Raw genomic sequence first — 23,269 nt, forward strand, 5'->3', positions numbered from 1 at the left:
ACTTGCTTTCTTCTAACTGAGCACGACTGAGCACCTGTGCACGAATTTGGTCATATTCAATGTTGAGACTAGCCAAGAAGTCATATATCCACAGCATGTCTTCTCGCTTCTTAAAGTTAGTGGCATCAGTAGTACATGTGGCTTGAAAAGTCTCGTAAAAATCAAGCTCTTGCCAGAGGCTGCACAATTCCAAATAGTACTGCAAAAGGGATAGCTCCTTCTGTTTGATACCGTGAACCCTTTTACTTAACTCATAAACTTGAGCAGCATTCCCAACTTGAGAATATGTTTCCTTGGCGGCCTTCCAAATCTTCTCAGCAGAATCCAACAAGAGGTAACTCTGGGCGTATTGGGTTGCATGGAGTTTATCAAAAAAGACATGACTAGGGAGTTATCTGAACTCCACTTCTTCGAAGAGGGACCAGCTGTAGTAGGTTTCTCAACTTCACCTGTGAGATATCCAGTGTACCCACAGGAATCAATCGATAAGAAACACGAGCTCGACCACATGAGATAATTGCTCCCATCAAGCTTGATGGGGCTAATGGGGAGGGAGGGAAATACATTGTGTACTCTGACCCATTCCCTCAGTTCCAATCGACATAGTACTGCTGTCCGACATAGCTAGAATGCAAGCAAGCAACTTCAAACAAACGGAATAACAATTCTACCAACCGCTGCATATCACAGATCAAGAGCTGCACTACAACATCCAATCATGCTCACAAAAAAATCCAGCAATCATCCTGATAACGCTGGATTTAAGGCATAGTGAAACCTACAACAAACAAAGAGGCCCTCGGTGGCTTAGGGTTGGCCCTCAATGGAAGGTGAGAAGGGGAGAGACAAGAGGAGGTGAGAGGGTGAGAGAGGCGAGAAGGTGAGAGGTAGAGAAAGAAGAGTGGCGAGGGTGAGGAGAGGTGGTGGTGCTAGGGTTTTGTCGGCAGTGGCTGGGTTAGGGCTCTGGCGATAGCATAGGCTAGGCCGCTAGGGTGTGGATCCCGAGAGATTTCCTTGCTCTAATACCAAGAAGAAATCTCTGAGAGGAATAATGATTTGTGTCTAATGGGACCCAGGCCAGCTTTATTTATAATAGAAAGGAGAAGCTTCTAGAATGCGTACAATGACAAATATATCCCTAGGACAATTCTACCCTTGTACTCATATTACATCAAATAGATTCTATAATTTTGAAAGGAAATCTAGTTCAGTTTTTGGTTTAATGTGTACTCATGTGGCCATGTACAGGAAACTTGCCTTATCAGTGGTCCGTGGAAAGTCTTACCCTAGCTTTGTTGGTTTGGAGTGAAACAAAATTGATTCTGATATATTATTTATGATTTTTGGAGAGGCTACAGGACCTCTAGGTTGAGCATCTTCTGGAAAACCCTGGACACCCGGAACTCCTTTGCGGACGGAAGCTACTACTTTGGTCCCCAGATGTGGACTGAGTAACTCCCGAGAGTTGTGGAGGATGGTTCCTTTCATTTTGGTGTTGGGGCTGTGAAAGGGAGGATTTGGAGGGTATTTTAGCTGAAATTTTGACCTATTCAAAGGATTTGTTCAGATATTGGCTGGTACTTGCATGACTGGACCTGTCTGACTAGGAGTTTGGGGACATTGATTTTGCACCATTTGGAGCCAGCTGGACTGCCTGCCTGGAAGACGAACAATATATTGTTCTTTTATTTTTGTATTTTTCTTCGCTGTTGAATGTGAGTGGTCTCAACACACTTACATAACAGATTTTATACTTTTACATGTCCTTTACCATATTTAAAATATTTTCCATTGTTACTAATAAAAAGGAAGTTGACGAGATAGCCAGACAGAAAGATAAAATAAGATAATGAGAAAATATACATGTCCTTCAGATAACATAATGAAACTGCAATAAATTTCTTTAGAGGTCATTCATTGACTTTAACAATCTAAGGTCCTGTTGGATCTGGGTTACAAAATGTTTACATAGAAAACCATTTCTATTATTCTTCATCTGGCTAATTGGGACTGGTGCAGAAATCCGTTTTTTACTGTATGTGGCATGTCATGTAACTCAGATGTACAAGCAGGGTGTTGGGTGATATATTACAGTATCTAACTAGGAAGTTATGTGGCAGGTATGTTCGCTTTGTAATGACTAAGATGCAAGGCAATCCAGAGGAGATTAAGAAGCTCCATCCAAGGTAATATCCAACTCAGTTTAAGACATTTTTATATTCCTTTCCAGTTCAGAACTTGTTGGACCATATCTGGGTGAATCAGTGTATTTCAATTTTTTTTCTTTTAACTTGTTGGGCTACTGTTCTATCACTGATGCACTCTGTAACTCGCAACACAAACCTTTGATTTGGCTGGGATTGTACAAGAAGCTCTGGAGAGCCTTAATAAGGTCCCCTTTGATGATGTCTCAACAAGATGAGAAGAAGCCCATGCTGAATCTATCGGGACCTGGAGATCGATTTACCTTGTGAGAATGAACAGCCCGAAGGATCTCTTCTTCAGTTGGGATGGACTGAAGAGAACTTCGAATGGAGTCTGGAATGAACTTATTAAGAAGACCCTCCGGGATAGGATCAGATGCATCATTGGTAATGGGACAGAACAATTGCTTGAAGTACCAGACAGCCTCAGCCTTAATACCATCCACAGAAGTGAGAGAAGAGCCATCAGGAGCTAAAAGCAAGGAAATGGAGTTGGCATTGATTCTGGCCTTCATGGATCTATGGAAATAAGAAATATTAGCGTCTCCAAGCTCTAACCGCTTCTCCCTTGCTTTTTGTCTTAGGAAACTCTCCTCTTGGGCTATACTATTCGACAGATCCAAGGAGGCTTGCTGTTCTTCCTCAGCCAGAATGGCGTTGAGAGGGTCATTTTGAAGCCTTACTTGAATGTCGGAGAGCTTGGTTCTGCAATCAGCAACCAGGGATGTAACATTACCAAAGGACTCAGAATTCCATCTTTTAGGGGCACCCTTCACATTGTGAAGCGTTTTGGCTAAGGCTAAGAGAGGGGTAGAATAAGCATGGACAGGTTTATCCCAGGCAGATTAGACTACAGAGAGAAAGTCTGAATGGGATGTCCATATATTTAAAAAATTTGAAGGCCTTTGGTCCAAAAGATATGTAGGCTGGATGAGGAGAGATATACATGGAACAAGATCTTGGCGAGATCTTGCTATTATCTCGGTTTTGGTGGACTTCGAGACAAGATCACAGGCGATACTTAAATACTACAAAATCTTGGCCGGGATCTCGGTATGTTGCCGAGATCTCACCACATATCTCGGTCTCGACCAACTTAAATCTTATAAAATCCCCCCTCTCGACGAGATTTCAACCCCAAAGTCGAAATCTCGCCTTTGTTTCGCATGTCTCGTCTTTGTTGGTCTACTGTGAAGGGACAAAGTGGAAGTTTTGTGATTGTTTGCGGTAAATCTCACCTCCAACTGAAGATTGAAGCTTCAACAACAACATGGTCATTACGATGATCCAGTCCGACAATCGTTTCAGAACTAGCTTGTATTTGTTTAATCTATGTCTCTTTCCAAGATCTAAAACAATTAGTCAATTATTAGTAAACCGTCGATTGGAGCACCATGTATGATTATGAAATATGAATATGATGGCTAATGCTTAAATGATTTATGGTTTGATGTTTTTTAATTCCTAATGTTTAATTAAGTTGTTTACACCTCTACTTTAGTTATATGAGTTCTAAATATTGTGTGGCTTAGCCTAGGGTAGACCTCACATACGCCATTAGCCATAGACTATCAACCCAGATCTGAAGTCAAAGTATTGGGTTTGAATTTGTAAAAACTAATGATTCCATTGTGCTTAGAAGGCCTAAAATAGGGTGAATGTTAAGTTTCAGGACCTATCTTGGCCATATGGACACCGAAACTAACCATCGAGTTGAGCAAGAAAAAATGCAAGATCTCGCCGAGATCTCAGTATATCTCGGTTTTGTGGCTTGGCGAAACTTGTGGCGAAACCGAGACCTAAAACATTGGACATATAGGGCTATGGTCGGAGATGCCAGGAGGTTTAAAGATAGTATGAGAGAAAGGAAAAGCAGATAGCCAAGCTTCATTAACCAAAATTCTGTCTAACTTGCAAGCAATCCTACTACTACTTCTTTTGTTATGCCAGGAGAATTTCAGCCCAGTCCATAGAAGGTCATCGGTGCCGATATTAGCAAGATAATCATTAAAGGCCTAACCGAGGGGGTGTCCAGATAATCCCCTCTTTCATACCCATATCGAACATAGTTGAGATGACCACCTTGACCCCAAGGAAAGGATCCCACTTGATGGCCAATATTACGGAGATCTTCCCAAAGAAGAATACACTCTGAGAAGCTATTTGAAGCATAAATGGATGAGAATAAAAATGGATGATTTCCTTGAGAATCACAAATTTTGAGATGAAGGAATTGGGAGGAAGGAGCAATAAGGGAGACTTGCATCTTAGCTGGATTCCAGAGCAGCCAGAGACGCCCATTAGCGTGATGGTGATAATTGGAAAGAAAAGACCAGGATGGAGCAATTGTAGAGGCAATGAGAGCAGAGTTGGCTTCAGCAACTCTAGTTTCTATGAGGCAACAAAAGGCAACATGATGGGTTTTAATGTGGTTTCTATCTTCCGCTTGTTTGATCGAGTTTAAGCCTCGAGAGTTCCAAAGAAGAGCTTGATTCATTTGGAATTCCTGAGAGGGAACATTGAAGATTGCACATAGTTGGCGTCAAAGCGAGAGGGGATACTTTTGTGGCGATGTTCAAAGGAGCGAATAGAAGAGGAGTGAGGAAGAATAGAAGCGACGGAGGGAGGTAGGGGAGAGAGGGAGAGAAGCTAAGAAGAGTCGGGTGTGGAAGAAGGGTGTAAAGAAGAAGGGTCGGGCAGATCCATACCTGAAACCGATCCCAGTAAAGAAGACTAGGTTAAGTTAAGGAGAGAAGGTTGAACCGGAAGAGGGATAGGGGAGGTAAGGGTTGAAGAAGTGCGACTGGGGTTTGGGAGAAGGGAGTGGTTAGACCCAGCAAGATTAAAGGGTGGACCCAGTCCAAGAAGGGACGACAGGAGAATGCGTGTGGGCCCCCTTTTAGGAGAAGCTAAGGGAAGGGGTAAAAGGGGGGAATATGAATTAGGATTCGTAGGGGTACCAGTGGAAAAGGGGCAAACACTAGAGCGATGGATGGAGGGGGAAGTTGCTCAAGGGGCAGGAGCAACAGGAGTCACAGAAGCTGAAGCACCAGTGGGTGAAGTAGTAGACGGATGGCGACAGGGCGTAGGGCAAGGCAAATGACAAGAGTCAATCTCAGGTGTTTCAAAAGTGTCAGGAATGGCAGAGATTGTCGCAGTATCCGTGTCAGGCTGTTCAGCGGCTGGAGCTTGCAGAGGAGAGAACTTCTTGGGACCGATGGTCCTTGTAGAATGATGAACCAGCGGGCGGGAAGATGTCCGATTGTTTCTACAAGGAGATTCAGCGCCAGGGAGACCTTGATCACGTTGTCACCAGCGGCGGTGAAACTTGCAGCGACCACGACTAGGCGAATGGAGGACTCCAGATGTGGAAGGGTTAGGGTGGGAAGAGGGGTGGGAAGAGGTGGGAGGGGGTGGGGGATAGATGGTATGGGGATGGATAGAAGTGGAGTGGGCAGCGATGGAAGGAAGGTGAGGCGAGAGGTTCAGGTTTGAAGTATCAGCGGTGGAAGGCTTAGTGGAAGGTTGAGGCTCTCTGGAAGGAGAGGAAGGTTGGCAACGTTTGGAGCCGTGGCCAAAAACACAACAAACAGGGCATTAGGGAGAGATCCAAGCATAGGCAACTGGTTGAATGAAGGTGTGCCCAGCGTCATCGGAGACCGTGATGAAAGAGGGAAGAGCTTCATCAGCAGAAACCTCAACACAAATCCTTGCAAAGGCTAATCTATCTTGCTTCTTGGTTCGGCCATTAGAATACAAAGGTTTTCCCAATACTGAACCAACTATGCTGAGTCCATCTTCACACCAGAAATGCAGAGGGAGACTGGGAAGAGCAATCCACAAAGGGATCGAGTAGAGAACAACTTTCTAGAGCTGCAGGTGCCTGTCCCAATGCTGAAGGAAAATAGGGTTCTTGCCAACTTGCCAGGGACAACCCTCGAGAGCTCGCTGCTTGTCATCTTCCTCGGAGAAGTTGAATATGAAGAAACCATTATCTAGGAGGTGCATTTTCAAAGAACCACTTGGTCTCCATTGCTTAGATAACAATAACTTCACAATGTTGAAGGCAGGGCGTGAGCCAATAAATTGGCCAACAATAGCATTTTTCCATTTAGAAGCCTCAATTATCCAGAAGATTACTAGGGTAGAAGGCTGTTTTTTCCAAGTCAATAATCGTGGGTGGGACAAAGTGCAGGGAGTGGCCTACATGGGAAGGGTGGGTAGTTTGAGTGAATCGGGAGTTCCAGGCCAGGCCAGCAGGGTGGGAGACATTGTGGGTTAGGGTTTCAGGTGGCGGAGGAGGAGAGATTAGGAAGGTTGGAGGGGAGGCGGAAGGAGGATCAGGTTAACTGGCAGGGAAAGGCATAAGTTCTTCTCAGCCGGCAAAAATTTCACCTGTAATAAAATTTTATTATGCATTAATCCAGTTATATGCAAAAAGTATGAAATATCACCCCAATAGATCCTTTGTATGCATATCGTTATTTATAAAAGTAATGATTTAATACATTAATTTTAGTTTTTGTAATTTGTCTTAGAACTATGTAGTTTGTGGATAATATTTTGGGAAAAAAGTATAAAATTAATACATACAGAAAGGTTTAATACTTTAATTTACTAGTATGAATGTGTATATCAGTTCAGGTCATACTAGATAACACATAGTTCATGTCGTAATGAAAAATCCTACTGTGTTACTGACATTTAAAAAAAATGGAAACCAATTTTCTTCTCTTTAATATATAATGAACTGATAGATCTTCTCACTTTGCGCCACCAAATTGACTTAAAAATCATTGAAATTAGTTCAAACTCTTCAAATCCTCTTCAATTCCGCTATTATCTTTCCTTTCAGTGATGTAAATTGGTTGGCTATAGTGGGAAATAAGGTTTCTCAATTTCCTTGGGGCTTGTTTTGTGCTGGAATATTAACTTGATTTTGATGAGGTCAATCGAAATGTTGAAAACTGTAGTTTACCTTGGACTTCTTGTCATGAGTACAAGTTATTGTTGTTCGCATCAAAAGAAAATTTTTGGTCGACAATAACTTGTGTTATCTCACAAAGGGTGGAATTCTGTTGCAGATTTGTGGAGCTTAAACAACTACATGGAATTGACGATGAGAAGCAATCAGTAGGAGCTGCAGGCCCTCAGAAAATGGCTGCAGGGCTTCTTTGTATGATACTGATACGTTGAAGATTGTTTTTTTTTTTTTTTTCCTGGACCTATGATTTCAATTGTTCCTACAATTTTTTGATTCCTTATGCAGCTCTCACTCTAAAATGTGTTGGAGCATCACTTGGAGAAAAGCCACCACTTACAAAGAAATTGCCAGCCACTACTACAGTAAATTGCCAAATCTTATTCCTAGAAGTCTCAATTCTCTGTTATTTCGTTGGAAAGAGTCCTCTAATGTTTCATTGTTTCTTTTTTTAATAGGTTGGCAAGCTTAAGGTTCTTTGTGAGAGCTTTTTCAAACTGAAATCCTTCAAGCTGAAATTGTTTCTTCAAGAAGAGGTGTGTACCACCGAGGATTTTACTTCTATGGCTATTGGTGATTACAGAATAATTTTATTAGGTTTGAGGACATGACCATAGCATGTATGGAAGTCTATGTATCTACCAACACATATCTGTTTTTCAGTTGAAAGAGCTGTGATCAGATATTAATGCTAGGTGACAAGGCACTGTGGAAAGGCCAAGGTGATAGGCCACTTTTTTTTTTTAATCTGGTCTCCCATAGCAAATCCAGTTTAAAAGGGGAAAAAGGAGAAGAATAAGAACAAAAGGGTAAAAATGGAAAAAGACAGAAGGGTAAGAATAGAAAAAAACAAAAGGGAAGAAGAATTGAAAAGCATACCTGTGAACTGGCATGCAGACCTGAATAAGCCTAGTTTTGTCCAAGAATGGTTCTTGTGTTGGTTCTCTTAGCACCAGGGTACCTTGTCACAGCCTAACCATGACATTTTTGGAGGCATGCATGTGGCTCGTGGGCTTAGAATGGGCATTGTTCCTTGCACGGGCCATGTCAAAGTACCGTGTCATCATGCTAGCATTGTAGAGAAGTGTACGGGCAGTTTGAGAAACCAAAGAATTGTGATAGTCTAAAGTGTGACAGTATGTTTTGTCAGGGGGTTGATGTCTCCTGGAGGAAAAGGGGCGAAGGCGTAAGGTCTACCTTGAGGAAGGGTGTTTTGTTCACCCTCCTTGGCGTCCTTTCCTCAGAAGGGCATTGTGGCTTGCCACAAGGAATGGTGCGCGCGGCTGGTTTGGCCACATATGCATTGGTAGCATAGGTATTGAACAGGCGGAATCCTTGAGTGGGCGCTTGTGAGCATAGTTCGAAAACTTGGCAAAATTTCAGTGTGAAAAACTAGGTAATTTCGAATGGCTCAAGACGAAACTATATACGAAACTTGAAACTTACATCATTTCGGTTGAAATTTCAACATTTCAGTGAAATTTTGGTACTATTTGTACTGTTTTGCCGAAATGATACAAACAAGGGTTTAAATATACCCCATTTTCGCAAGTTTAAGTGGAAACTGTCAAAAACTCGCTAGTTTCGACCTAGAGAAGCACCAAAGACCTAGAAACTTGAACCTTTTTGCCACATCACTCCTCTAAACACTGCTGGGGGTTGCCACATCACTTCAAAGAGATCAATTTCTGCTTCTTGAGGAAGATTTGGTTACATCCAACTATTTTAGGTAAACTATCTTTTCCCATAAATTTTTTTTTTGAAAAAAAATGACATACTTGTTTTATGGAGACATGGAATAGTGGGTGTTTGACATATGTCTTGTTCAGTGTACTTGGGTGTCTATGTAATATGTATTGTTCACAACTTCCTAGGGTTTTCCACACTTCTATTGGAATCTCATTTGGGCGAAGAAATTTGAGGATCTCTATATCAGCGTAAACACAAAAGAATGGGAAAGAGCTATATATATGATAGTTAAGATGGGAGAAAGGAAGAGTAGAGATTTCGACCAGGTGAGTTGTATCAAGGGGGAAGATGGAAGAGTTGGTAAGGCCGTAAGGGATGAGGACATTGTGAAGAGATGGGATGAGTATATTTGTGACCAACTAAATCAAGATAGGACATGTGGAAATGACTTGGACAATTTCATTATCCAAAAAGACACCGCACGCCATAGATACATATGAAAGGTTAGTGTAGCGAAAGTTAAAGAAGCCTTAAGAAAGATGAAAGCAGGCAAGACACTTGGCCCAGATGAGATTCCAATAGAAGTGTGGAAAACCCCAGGAAGTTGAGGGCATGGTTCGAGAACTTTGTTTTGGACCTAGTTTCGCTCAAGCCAAAAACCGAGTTGGTGTACTTTTTTTTTGAACTGGTTTAATGGTTTCGGTGGGTTTTTGACCTAGTTTGATCGTGAAACTTGTTATGCAGCCTATTTTGGGCAATTTAAACACAATGACACTATCAGATATTCCAAAATCATAGTCCAATTAGGAGTTTGATTTCGGACCCTAGGTTGGTAGGTGAACCTTGGTACTAATAGGCCCTACTCTACACATAATTTAGTAATAGAAAGCAATCAAAGCATACAATTAATGTAAAACAAGTTAAATAAGTATTGGAAATGTAATAATGTAAAATAGATCAATCTTAATATAGACCTCTATCAACTCCTCTTTCGATCTCACTTTAATCACTTCTCAGTTATACAGTTATACATCAAATACTAATACATCATTCAAATACTTAATACTAATACATCATTCCAAATTTCCAATTCTATCATACAGACGAGTGTCGTGCTAGATCAAAACATTGAGACCTCGGTTGACTCTGCCGAAGCAAGTTAGCTTCTCTCTGTGACACATAGGCTACCCATGTCATAGTGCTACTGAAGAATCACAAGTACTCTTCCACGCAATACATAAAAGTGGAGTCATCAACAAACTGAAGGTACTCTATCTTAGGGTATGGAAGAGGCAGTTGTGATGAGATCAATCCACTGCTAGTGCTACCAGGCTGTCGAACTACCATCAGCATGTATGGATTTGTTGTACATCTTGCAAGTTTGATGTTTGCTGAAGTATCTCCATGCAACCCGACGATTTTCCCTTAAAAAATGGGATAAAAAACAACTTTTAGTGTTTTTTGGAGCTTCTCTATCGAAACCAGCGAGACGACCGAGAGCAGTCGAGATCTCAGCGGTCTCAGTCAAGTTTAAGTCCATTTTATATAAAGGTTTGGTTCAATCTCGATCGTATTGAGATCTCGATCTCGACCGAAACAATGCATTCCTTCTATTTTGCCTATAATCTCGTCTTGGTTGTGCAAAAAAGCAAGATATTACCGAGATCTCGGGAAGTTCTTGTTCCATGGTTGTGGGGTATAATGGTTAACTAATCTGTTTAATAAGATTATGACCACAAGGAAGATGTCAGATGAATGTAGGAGAAGCATTGTTGTCCCAATCTACAAAAATAAAGGTGATATCCTTAGCTGCATTAACTATAGAAGCATTGAGCTAATGAGTCACACTATGAAGCTTTGGGAGAAGGTTATTGAAGCCCGTTTGAGAAGAGAGACTCATATCTCTGTGAACCAATTTGGCTTTACGTCAGGTGATCCACGACAGAAGCTATCTACTTATTAAGGAGGCTCATGGAAAGATATAGAGATAGCAACAAGGATCTCCATATGGCCTTTATTGACTTGGAAAGAGCCTATGACCGAGTCCCTAGAGATTTAATCCAACATGTTCTAGTGAAGAGAGGGGTATCGAGTAAATATGTGGATGTAAATAAAGATATGTATGAGGGCGTGGTGACTAGTGTGAGACCTGTGGGAGGTCAGGAAAGGAATTCCCAATTACGATTAGTTTACATCAGGGATCAGCCTTAAGCCCTTTACCTATTTGCGCGTATCATGGACGATCTAACCAAGAGAATTCAAGATGAGGTCCCGTGGTGTATGCTCTTCATTGATGATATTGTTCTGGTGGATGAGACAAAAGCAAAGAATAATGCTAAGTTAGAGCTATAGAGATCATCCTTGGAAGCAAGAGGCCTTAAGATTAGTAGAACAAAGACGGAGGTTATGATGTGTAATTTTAGTCAAACTATGATGGACATTGACATGGTGCGAATTGGGGAAAGAGAGATTCCACAAAGTGATTATTTTACATATTTGGGGTTAATCATAAATAAGGAAGGTAACATAGTGGATGATATTTCACAGAGAATTAAAGTGTGATGGTTGAAGTGGAGAGGTGCGTCTGAAGTGTTGTGTGTCGTCATATTCCTTTAAAGCTTAAAAGAAAGTTCTATAGGACTGTTGTACGACCGACTATGATGTATGGGGCCAAATGTTGGGCAGTTAAGAAGTGTCATATTGAGAAGTTATATGTAGCATAGATGAGGATGTTAAGATGGATGTGTGGAAAAACTAGGAGGGATAAAATAAGAAATAATAGGACTAGAGCTGACTTAGGAGTTGCCCCAATCAATGACAAGCTCTGAGAGAGTAGTTTGAGATGGTGTGTTCATGTTCAACGGAGGCCTAAGGACGCCCCAGTAAGGAAGAGTGATATGATCCCGATTGAAGGGGTTAAAAGAGCTAGAGGAAGGCCTAAAATGACCATAGGTGAAGATGTGAGAACGGACTTACATAGCCAAGGTCTACAAGTCTGACCTCGGATAGAGCCTATTGGAGGGCAAGGATCCATGTAGCACACCCATTTAGTTGGGATTCTTCTTTCGTACTGGGTTGTGACTCGTTCCTCTTAGTTACACCTTCCATTTTTCTTCCTATTTCTTTTTATTTTTTATCTTTCATTTGTCATTTTCCGTTTTGGCATTTCTCATCTCATTCCCATCCCTGTTTTCTCCACCTCTTCATCCTCCCTTCTTTGTTTAAACCTCAATTTTTCCTTCTTTGTCTTGCTTGGATCCATGTAGCCGCCTTTGTTTGTTGTTTGTTGTATTGTTTCGGTCGAAACCATAAATTTAGTCAAAATATCGACCGACAAACTACAAGACTTACATTTCGTTTAATGTTTTGTTTCAGCATCTGTTGGAAACAAAATCTTTCGCAAAATTTTGTGAAATTACGACAAAACCTTGAACTATGACAGTTCCAGGTTTCGATTTTGAGCCAAAATATTTCTCGAAACTGCGAAATTTTGGTCAAACACCTAGAAGGTTTTGGTGATTAGTTTCGAGTGAGGGTTTCAAGGCCCAAATGACCAAATTAGGTCCCGAATCTTCTTGGATTTAAAAAAGCACACCCAAAATAGTAGCGTGATATTAGCAAAACAAGAGAACCAGTATCAACTGGGGAGAAGAAAGAGAGAAGGAGGACCATCCCTAGTTAGAGAAACAATCCATGCGATAGTCCGACTTTACCTTTATAGATAATACGCAAACCAGTTGCAATATTACTAGAAGTTTTCTAATAGAGGTAGAGAAGAAATAAAAGACTAACTTACTGACTTGCACTTAAAACAAAACTCAACTTACTCCTATCGTAGGCTTGACAAATATTACTCCTACGATATTTTACACACAACTTAACGCTCCCCCTCAAGTTGGATCATACAAATCACCCATGACTAACTTGGAACAGCCCTTCCGAAAGGCAAGACTAAACAAAGGATTGGTAAACATATCACCCAACTGAACTAAAGGCGAAACAAACAGAGTAACAATCAACTTCATCATAACAACATTCCTCTCAAAGTGATAGTCAACTTCAATATGTTTGGTCCTTACATGAAACCAAGGTTTAAAATCTTGTTTCGTTTCGGTGTTTCGGTCTAACTGAAATTTTCGAGATACAGAGTCGAAATATGGTATTTTTTCTATGAGTTTTGCTTGGCCATTTGTGGGTGTAAAATGCCGAAATAAACGAAATTTTCAAAACGAGATGACCAAAATTACTGAGATTTTCTAACTAAGATGACCGAAATTCCAAAAATTTTGACATATTGCATTTTTAAAATTCGAACTTGCATTTCGTTTTGATTCGACCGAAATACTTGAAATATTTGAGATTTCGAGCGAGACGAAACGAATTTTTGAACTATGCATGAAACACAGGGTTACTGGAAATGTAGATAACAACGAAAGGCAAGACTAAATAAAGGATTGGTAAATATATCACCCAACTGAGCTGAAGGCGAAACAAACAGAGTAACAATCAACTTCATCATAACAACATTCCTCACAAAGTGATAGTCAACTTCAATACGTTTGGTCCTTACATAAAACACAAGGTTACTGGTAATGTAGGTAACACCTTTGTGGCCCCCTCATTAGACCCTTTGATTCCTCCTTTAAATCCACCTGGGTCGGGTCATCGGGTGGGGGATTCCTTGGCGAATCCAGATCAGCTACCCACATGGGGATGGGTGGGGACAGATTTGACCCCTCCATGGGGCGTGGGTCCCACACCCTAGAGGCGGGTCTCACACCCCCATGGCGGGTTCAGATCTGTTCCCGCCCGTCCCCATGTGGGTAGTAGATCTGAACTCTTCCTTGGCATCCGACAAGGACTCACCTTCTCCTTTACCCGATCCTCTTCCTTTATCCAATAACCTCTGCAACTCCCCTGCTCTCTTGGCTCCTATTGCTTTGAACTCTCTTGACTGCTCCTATAACCGGCATCACCGTAGCTCCTTCTCGTCTCGAAGTGTCATGTCCCGGCTCTAGGGGACTCAGGTGCAACCTCTCTCCATGCCCAAATGAATCACGGAGTTGTGTGAAACACTCGGTGTCTCAATTCCCCTTGTAAACATGCTGCTGTTAGAGCCCGTATTCGGCTTCATCATTCCACCTTCTATTGCTTGCTGGAAACTCATGTTAAAGAGCCGAATGCTGCCAGAATTTTGAACTCCATTGCTCCGGGTTGGTCTTTCTTATCCAATTATAACCATCACCCAGATGGTCGTATATGGATTTTATGGGACTCTTCAAAAATTAAGATTTCCCTGGTCTCCTCTTCAGCCCAATTCCTCCACTTAAGCTTCTCGGATGCCTATACCAATTCACCTTCTTTTTCACTGTTATCTATGCTTCTAATTGCCCTTCACTGCGGCTATTTTTATGGGAGGATCTCCGCAACATTGCTAGTCTTATAGGCCCTTTCCCTTGGGGCATTGGTGGAGACTTCAATGTGATTAGATTTGGCTTTGAAAAACAGGGAGGTGATTATTTGGATCTTGATTCTATGGCTGCTTTTAATTATGGTATTGAGGACTTGGGTATGGATGACCTTTGCTGGGCTGGCCCTACGTTCTCTTGGAGCAATAAAAGAGCTGGGAGCTCCCGTATTGATTGTAAGCTTGATCGAGTTATTGTCAATGAAAATTTGCTTGCTTCCTTTCCCTCTTCCTATGCTATCTTTGACACCCCTGGAATTTCTGACCATAGCCCTATCTGTTAATGTATCCAACCATACAATTCCTTTGGTCCTAAACCTTTTAAATACTTTGACATGTGGTCCTCTCACCCCACTTTTCTTACCACTGTCGAGGATGTTTGGGACAAGCCTGTTCAAGCTTTTTCTTCTCCCCTTATTGCTTTTGCTAGGAAGCTTAGGATTGTGAAAACTGCTGTCAAAGATTGGAACACCAATACTTTTGGTAAAATATCCCAGCATGTACAGGATTGCAAGGATAAACTACTATCATTCAGCTGCAAATCCAATCGGATAACCTCAATTGTCAACTTGCTGCTGATGAAAAAGCTGCCTCCCTTGAGCTATCTTTGCTTCTCTCCCAAGAGGGAAGTTTTTTAAGACAGAAATCTAGGATTAAGTGGCTGGAGCTAGGGGACTCTAACTCATCCTACTTTTGCCGATCTATGAAATCAAGATCCAACTTCAATTCCATAGTACAGTTGGTTGCTCCGGATGGTTCTCCTGTTACTACTGTGACAGACATCAAAGACTTGGCTGTGAACTACTTCAAGGATCTTTTTATTGGCTCTTTGGATGCTGCTGATCTGATTCCAAATAATTTGCTCAATAAATTCATTCCTAATGAGCTTATTCAGTCCCTTAGTGCCATTCCTTCGGACTTGGGCCGGATGGGTTCAGTATGGGCTTCTTCTTAGCATCTTGGGAAATTATTAAGGATGATCTCATCAAAGCTATCATAAGTTTTTTCTTTAATCCAAGCCAGATTAAAGGGGTGAACCACACCTTTCTTTGCCTCATTCCAAAGGAGGGAGCTTTAGTGATGTCGGATTTCGGGCCCATTGCCCTCTATAACCTGATATACAAGTTTATTGCAAAAATCCTTGCTTTCAGGCTCAAGACTGTTGTGGATCTCCTTGTTAGTGAAAATCAGTCCGCCTTCATCCCAGGGAGGAACATTTTCGGATAACATCCTCCTTTGCAATGAGATAGTCAGAGGTTTTGAGAGAAAGAACCATGCCCCAGCTGCTCTTATGAAGATTGACATTCACAAAGCTTTCGATTCTCTGAGGTGGGACCATAGTTATCAAGGCGTCGCCATGGCGTCCATGCTCCTTGGTCGCCTTGGACACCTTGGGCGCCATGGCGGGCGCCTTGCCGCCATGGCGGTGTCGCCTTGAATTTTGCCCCTCTAAAACGCCATGGTCGCTTTCCCGCCTTGATAACTATGGGTGGGACTTCATTGACAAAGTGCTGGCTAAGATGGGATTTCCTCCGGTATTCATCCATTGGATCCATTGCTGCATATTTGCTCCCAGGTTCTCAGTTCTTGTTTAATGGCAGCCTAGCTGGCTATTTTGCTTCTACTATGGGTGTTCGTCAAGGTTGCCCTCTCTCCCCTTACATTTTCACATTAGCTCTGGAAATTCTTTCTCGGGAGATCCAATTATGCACTGATCAGTAGCTCATCACCCCCATCCCCAAATGCAAAGCCCTCAAGCTATCTCACTTGGCGTTCGCTGATGATCTCATAATTTTCTCCAAGGCTTCCATTAGCTCCTTTGAGTCAATTATGCACTGTTTGCAACATTTCCAAGCTTTATCAGGGCTTAAGATCAATCTATCTAAGTCCCTTCTTTTTCTAAGTAGGGGTGATCTGGACAAAGTTGTTTTGAAGGAAAATACTTGGGTCTCCCTTTAATTCCGGCCAGATTATCGGCCCATCATTGTACTCCCATGCTGGACCTTATTAGGAAAAAACTTCAACTTTGGAAAGGCAAGCTTCTCTCTTATGCAGGATGCCTGATGCTCGTTAAATCTGTGTTGCAAGCTTCCTACATCTACTGGTCTAGAATTTATGGGCTGCCTCACTCCATCAAATCCTTGGAATCCTTTGTCTTCTTTCCTCGGGAAAGGCTCTGATTCCTTAAGGTTTCTTCGGCCAACTAGTTGGGCTTCAGCTTGCCTCCCTTTGGTGAAAGGAGGTTTGGGTATCAAAAGGATCAAGGAGGTGAATTCAGCTGGCATCATCAAGTTGATATGCAAGATTGCTTCTAGAAAGAAAAGTATTTGGGTGGATTGGATTTATTCTGGGCTTCTTCGATCGGATTCCATTTGGACAGTCTCCATCTCTTCGGATGCTTCCTGGGTTTGGGCAAAATCCTTGCTTCTCGCCCCACTGTCCTTGGATCTATACACTCTCACATTGGTAATGGGAATTCCACTTCCCTGTGGCTGGATCATTGGCACCCTATGGGAATTCTCCTTCATCAAGTCAGCCCTAGAACTATTTATGGCTCTGGGTTGTCTAGAAATGCTTTGGTGGCTGCTATCGTAGATGCTAATGGTTGGGCCCCACCCCCCAGATACCTCAAAACCTGTGCTTACTAATATCTGGAATTTATTGTCCACTATTCCCAGAAGACTCCACCATAGGGGGATGACAGTGTTACTTAGCTGCCAAACTCTTCGGGTTCTTTTAGCTCTAAAGCTGCTTGGGATCCCATTCGGACTCGTCTCTCTCTTGTACCTTGGAGGAAACTTGTTTGGTTCGAACACCATATTCCCTAGCACTGCTTTACGGTCTGGAGAGTCTTCTCTAACTTCCTTCCAACGCACTCCTTTCTTCGGCATCGGCACATCACTATTCCCCCTAATTATGGTCTCCGTTGGAATGGGATTGAGGATTCCAACCATCTATTCTTTTCATGCCCTTTCTCCTGTTCCATCTGGAAAGGCATCCTTGCTAAATGCTGGCCAAGAAATCGTCGGATTCTTCCTTTTGACAGAGAATGGCTTTGGGTTAATATGACTTTTGGAGGTTCTTCCCTTTATGATGTGGTTGGAAAGCTGGCTTTTTGTGCTGTGATCAATCATATTTGGATGGAGCGAAATTTACGGAAATGGACCATCAAATCTCATACTCTCAATCAGATTTGGGATTCCATCTCTTTTGAAATTAAAACCAAACTTAGTTCGGTTGCTCCCTCTACTTGTAATGACACCCCAAGGAACAGGCTCATTGTTGTCTCCTGGGGTCTTCCCTCTATCTCTCTTCAAGCTGTAGGCTCCCCTGTTTGAGTCTTTGGTTGTTGGTTTTTGTTTCTTCCTCCCTCCAATTTGAGGGTTGTTGTTTTCTTCCTATCCTCTTTGGTAATGAATTTATTATTCACCCCCCCCCTAAAAAAAAAAAAAAAAAAAAAAAAAAAACTCGATTAGCACAAAACATTTTCATAGTTTCATATTTGAAAAAACCCAACTCTTGAAGTAGAAACTTCAACCACATCAACTCAGCTACATTATGAGACATAGCCCTATATTCAGTTTCAAAGGTAGATCTAGCCAGAGTTGTTTGTTTTTCACTTTTCCATGTGACAAGGTTGCCACCAATAAATGTACACTAACCTATGGTAGATTTCCTATCACCGTCAACACCAGTTCAGTCTGCATGAGAATATCCAACCAAATCAACATGCTATGAGGTCAATAAATAAACCCCTTTCCTGGAGCTCCCTTCAGATACCTTAATATTAGACATGCTACCTCCCAATGAATCTTTTTAGGTGAATCCATAAACTGACTAATAACGTCAACAACAAAAAAAATGTTAGGTGTAGTAACAGTAAGATAAATTTTCCTTTTGCCACTTAGGGGCTTCTCTGTTTCTTTTTCTTTTGGTAATAAAAATATTATTCACCCCTCCCCCCCCCCCCCCCCTAAAAAAAACATTAAGATAAACGAGTTTCCCAACTAATTTCTATACCGATGCTTATCATCGAAGTCTTCGCCATCATTTTTCCCATACTTCAGGTGTGGCTCCATAGGAGTATCAACTGGTTTAGAAGCAAGTATACCAATATCGAACAAGAGATCTAACACATATTTCCTCTGTGATAGACTAATTCCTTTTATACTGTGAAGCACTTCAATACCAAGAAAATATCTGAGAGCACCCAAGTCTTTTATTCGAAAATGCTGATGTAGATATGGTTTCACTTCTGTAATCCAAATGCATCAACCGCAGATTTGATAATTTCATCAACATACACAACTAATACCATTATAGAATCCCGAGGCCGAACGAATATAGAGTGATCTGAATAGCATTGTGAGAAGCTGCACCGGGTAACAATCGAAGTAAACTTGTCGAACCAGGCTCTAGGTGATTGTTTTAAACCATAAATTGACTTGTATAGTTTACAAACTCTTAGAATTCTCCCCTTAAATTCTCTGAAACCAAAGATTCCTTAAAATGGGATTTACCTCAGCATCTTTTGAGAATTTGAGAAGAGTTGCTCTTTGGAGAGCTCAATACTAGATCACCATACAAAAACACTTTCTTGATAACCAAGTTGGCCAAACCTTATTTGGTGTGTGCGAATGTTGTCAAAATTGCTTTGAATGAAAATATTTTTTTAGACATCAAAACAAACGAATATGTTGCCACACTTTTGGTTTTTAGCAATGTTTTACCGTATTAAGATTTATGAAATTTTTAGATTTGAGAAAAACCCCCAGCATTTAAAGTTGAAAATTGCTCCTACCGTCGAAAATCTGGTTTTTGTTCTTGAACTGGCGGTTGACTTTTTATACTTTTGGAATTTGATTTATTAACTATTTTTATTGGATTCAAATAGGGGGTATATGCTTATTTATGAGTAATATCTTAAGTGAATAAAATTCATTTACTTAAATTATATTAGGCATAATTAAGTGTTTGTCCTGGTTTTTGGCATAAATAAGTGTTTGTCCTGGTTTCCCACTAAGCCAAACTCCTATTTGGACTTTGATTCTAGAAAATCTGATAGTATCATTGTGTTTAAATAGCCCAAAATAGGCTGTATACCAAGTTTCATGACCAAACTAGGTCAAAAACCCACTAAAACCATCAAACGAGTTTTAAAAAAAAAAAAAGTGCATCAACTTGCCAACATCTTAGTCCAACTTGGTTTTTGGCCTGACTGAAACCAGGTGCGAAACCGAATTATCGAACCATATAACCAACTGATGCAGAGACCAATATAAATTCATGACCAAGGTTCGAGAACTCGCGAGATCTCGCCGAGATCTCGCCGAGTTTCTCGGTTTTGGGCAAAATCGAGTCGAGTTCCTTGTCGGTACTCAAAAGTGCACTTTCTCGACCGAGATCTCGTAGGTGAAAATCAAGTTTTTTTAGTACAAAAAAAACAATATCTCGCCGAGATCTCCGAGATCTTGGCGATATTTCGGTTGGGCCCAAAGATGCTATTTACTTGTATTCAGTCCAATTTTCACCCAAAAACCCATTTCCAACATAAGAGAGAGCAGGAACAGAAGTTCTTAGGCTCTAAACCAAGGGGAAAAACACCTCTCCTTCAAATTTCTTCTTCTTTCTTTCGATTGTTGGATGGAATGCACTGTTTGGAGTTAGATTGAAGTGCCAAAGTGAAGATTCAAGTGCCAATTTGGAGCATCATCACCTATTTGCAAGATTTCAAAGGTGTTTTCTATTTCTTCCCCAAATCTATTTTTTCCAAAAAAAAATTTTGTAATCCTTGTTAGATTCATGTGGTTTTAATATATGTTGAACATCTTTGACCGATCTATCACTTCATGGAGTCGGATTTTTTTTTCAGTTAATAAATTATTTATTATAATTTCTGAAAAAATAAATGATTTATTTGAAAAAAGAAAATGAAAAAAATAGGATGAATAGTGATTGTTTGAAAATGATTTTGATATATGTTAAACTACTTGGGATGCTCTACAGCCCCATGGATTAATTTTTTATTTTCACCCATTAAAAAAATTATTTTATTTTTCAGATTTAATAAATATATTATAAAAATTAAAAAAATATATATAATATTAAGGAAAAATACATATTGCTTATGGAAAATTATGTATAACATATGTACATAATATTCAACTTCAAATGGTGTCAAATTCATCATTACATTATATTTTTCTTATACTTTAAGGTATAAATAGTTTTAAAAAAAATTCAAAATATTATTTTTAATTAACAAATAAATACTAGGGTTAGGGGATAAATAAGAGATAGTTATTTCATAGTTCTAGTAGCTTGACATTACGTTTAAGAGTTATGAATAACATACTTTAAGTCTTAAATACCTTACTTTAAGTGATCCATGGTTATTAATACATGCTTTTTTATGTAACAGTGTCAAACATAAGACATTTTATATGCAATGTCTGATACAGCATGGCAACATGGAGTTCCCATGTCCGCAGACAAAAAGAAGTCCAAATGCAATTATTGTGGGAAGTTGCTATCCGGAGGAGCCACCAGGTTAAAGCAACACTTGTGCGTGCAGCAAGGATGTTTCATCATGCCCAAATATTCCTATCCAAGTGAAAGTGGCAATGACACAACATTTGAAAGGAGGAAGATTAAAAAAATCTGAGAGGGAAAGAATGCAACAAGAGTTTAATGAGGCAATACTAGAGAGGGCTGGTGCAGAGGTTTGTGGCGAAGATGATACTGACATTGGGCCTCCACCTGGTGAGTTTCAATCAAAGGCTGAATGGAGAATTTACCAGCAGACTTTGGCTGAGAGTAGACAGTTTTCATTTTGATAATATAAGAGCATATGAGCAAGCAAGAGGAGTGGTGGATCTGGCTCACCGCATCAAGTGCAAGAAGATGAGAGGAGGAGAAGCACTGGGACAAGAAATATACCACGACCCCAAACCCGACCACGAGTACAAAGTCCGAACCCATTTTTTAGCAGGATCCCACCACTTTTAGGCAACAAGATGCCTACCAGCCAACCATCCCACAAGTATTTGGTGGTAAACAAGAGAAAGCACGAAAAGCCTTCAGCAAATTCATGCTTTACCATGGCATTCCAGCCAATGTAGCACAAGGAACATACTATAATGCATTCCTTGATGCTGCAGGGAGGGCTGGTGCAGGATGGAAGGGACCTTCACCATTTGAATTATACAATGTATATTTGCCTCAAGAGGTAGAGGAGCTAAAAGAATACATTGATGGTTTGAAGCCAATGTGGGAGACATATGGGGTTACTCTTATGGCTGATGGTTGGACTGGACCTACTAGGCTGTCCATCATAAATTTCATGGTGAGTTGCAATAGAAAGACTATATTCTTGAAGTCTATCGATGCATCAAAGCATATAAAGGATGCATCATACTTGTATAAGGAGTTGAAGCAAGTGGTGGAGGAGGTAGGACCAAGGAATGTTATCCAAATTGTGACGGATAACGGTTCCAACTATAAAAAGGCTGGAGAGAAGTTGATGAATAAGAAGAGTAAGAGGATCCGGCTCTTTTGGACCCCATGTGTAGCCCATTCTATTGATTTAATGCTGAAGGACATAGGGAAAAAGACTTTGGTGGCGGGTGTGGTAAATAGGGCAAGACAAGTGACAACTTTTGTGTACAACCATTCTTATGCTTTAGCCTTGATGAGGGAGAAATGCAATGGAGATTTAGTGAGGCCTGGTGTCACTCGATTTGCCACCAATTACATTGCATTGAAGAGCTTTGAGTAAGGCGAAGTCTAAGGTGTATGTTTGCAAGTCATGAATGGTTTGGTTGCAAGGTTCTAAGTCGAAGAAGCAAAGGTAAGCACAATGGACCATTGCAAATGATGGATTTTGGAAGGACTTGGGGAAAGTGGTTGGCATATTAGAGCCGGTGGTGGCAAGATCGAGGATGGTTGATACGAGAGAAGAAGCCTACTTTAGGCCACATTTATGCTGCCATCCAAAAAATGAAGGAAATGGTTAGAGCTGCTATACCTCAAAGTGCAAAGTCCTACACTAACATCATTGATGAGCGGTGGGAGAAGCACTTGAGTCATCCATTGCATAAGGCTGGTGAGTTCAACATACTTTATACTTTAAATGTTATAACTTTTTTACATTTACATATTCAAAACCCTAAAGGCATTAAAGCGATTAAGTCACTAACAAATCATATTTTTGGTGTTTACTTTACCAGCATACTATTTGAATCCAAAGTATCACTACTCCCATGATCTTGGGCTAGACATAGAATTGTTAGAGGCGTTCAAGTCGTACTCGAAGTTGGAGCCCCATCCAAAGACACAAGTCGCTTGCAATGATGAGGTGAGAGTATGGGACTTTCGCACTTTAGTTTTATGAATGTAATTACTAAATAGGAAATACTAATGCCTCATATTGAAAATAGATCAAATACTTCAGAGAGGCCTCAGCAAGTTTCGGTCGACTAGCTGCAGTGGAGGGTAGACAAAAGTCAGACCCTGGTAGGTGGCATGATATTACATTTATGAATTATAATTTTATCTCTTTAGAATGTACATATTCTTACTATTCTATATTTGTAATGCATGATGGTGGGTGCTTTATGGTACAAGTTCACCCAACCCGAGGAAGGTAGCAGTGAGAGTGCTCTCACGAACTTGTTCATCCTCCGGATGTGAGCGCAATCGAGTACATTCTCATTGATACATTCAAAGAGGCGGAATAGGTTGGGTAGCGAACGATCTGGAGCGTGTGTATGTGCTCTACAATATGAGATTAAGGATGAGGCACATACGTGAAGGAATTGAGGCCAATGATAAAGAACCCATTGAACTGTCCAACATTTTTCAAGAGGACTCTGATGACGATGAGGATCCCCTATTCTAGTGGGTGAGGGATCGTGGTACACCTGATAT

General features: G+C 40.9%; 1 protein-coding gene across 1 annotated transcript in view; it reads left to right on the plus strand.

The window, feature by feature from the left end:
• Nucleotides 1–23,269, plus strand: part of LOC122644017 (tubulin-folding cofactor E-like) — an 80,231-nt gene that overhangs the window by 47,675 nt on the left and 9,287 nt on the right. Inside the window, exons 11-14 of the mRNA XM_043837609.1 lie at nt 2,121–2,186; nt 7,289–7,380; nt 7,474–7,550; nt 7,644–7,721. Coding sequence (XP_043693544.1) covers nt 2,121–2,186; nt 7,289–7,380; nt 7,474–7,550; nt 7,644–7,721 — 313 coding nt within the window. The remainder of the gene's footprint in view (nt 1–2,120; nt 2,187–7,288; nt 7,381–7,473; nt 7,551–7,643; nt 7,722–23,269) is intronic.

Source organism: Telopea speciosissima, chromosome 10 (genome assembly GCF_018873765.1).
Source record: "Telopea speciosissima isolate NSW1024214 ecotype Mountain lineage chromosome 10, Tspe_v1, whole genome shotgun sequence".
In the NCBI taxonomy this organism is placed as follows: Eukaryota; Viridiplantae; Streptophyta; class Magnoliopsida; order Proteales; family Proteaceae; genus Telopea; species Telopea speciosissima.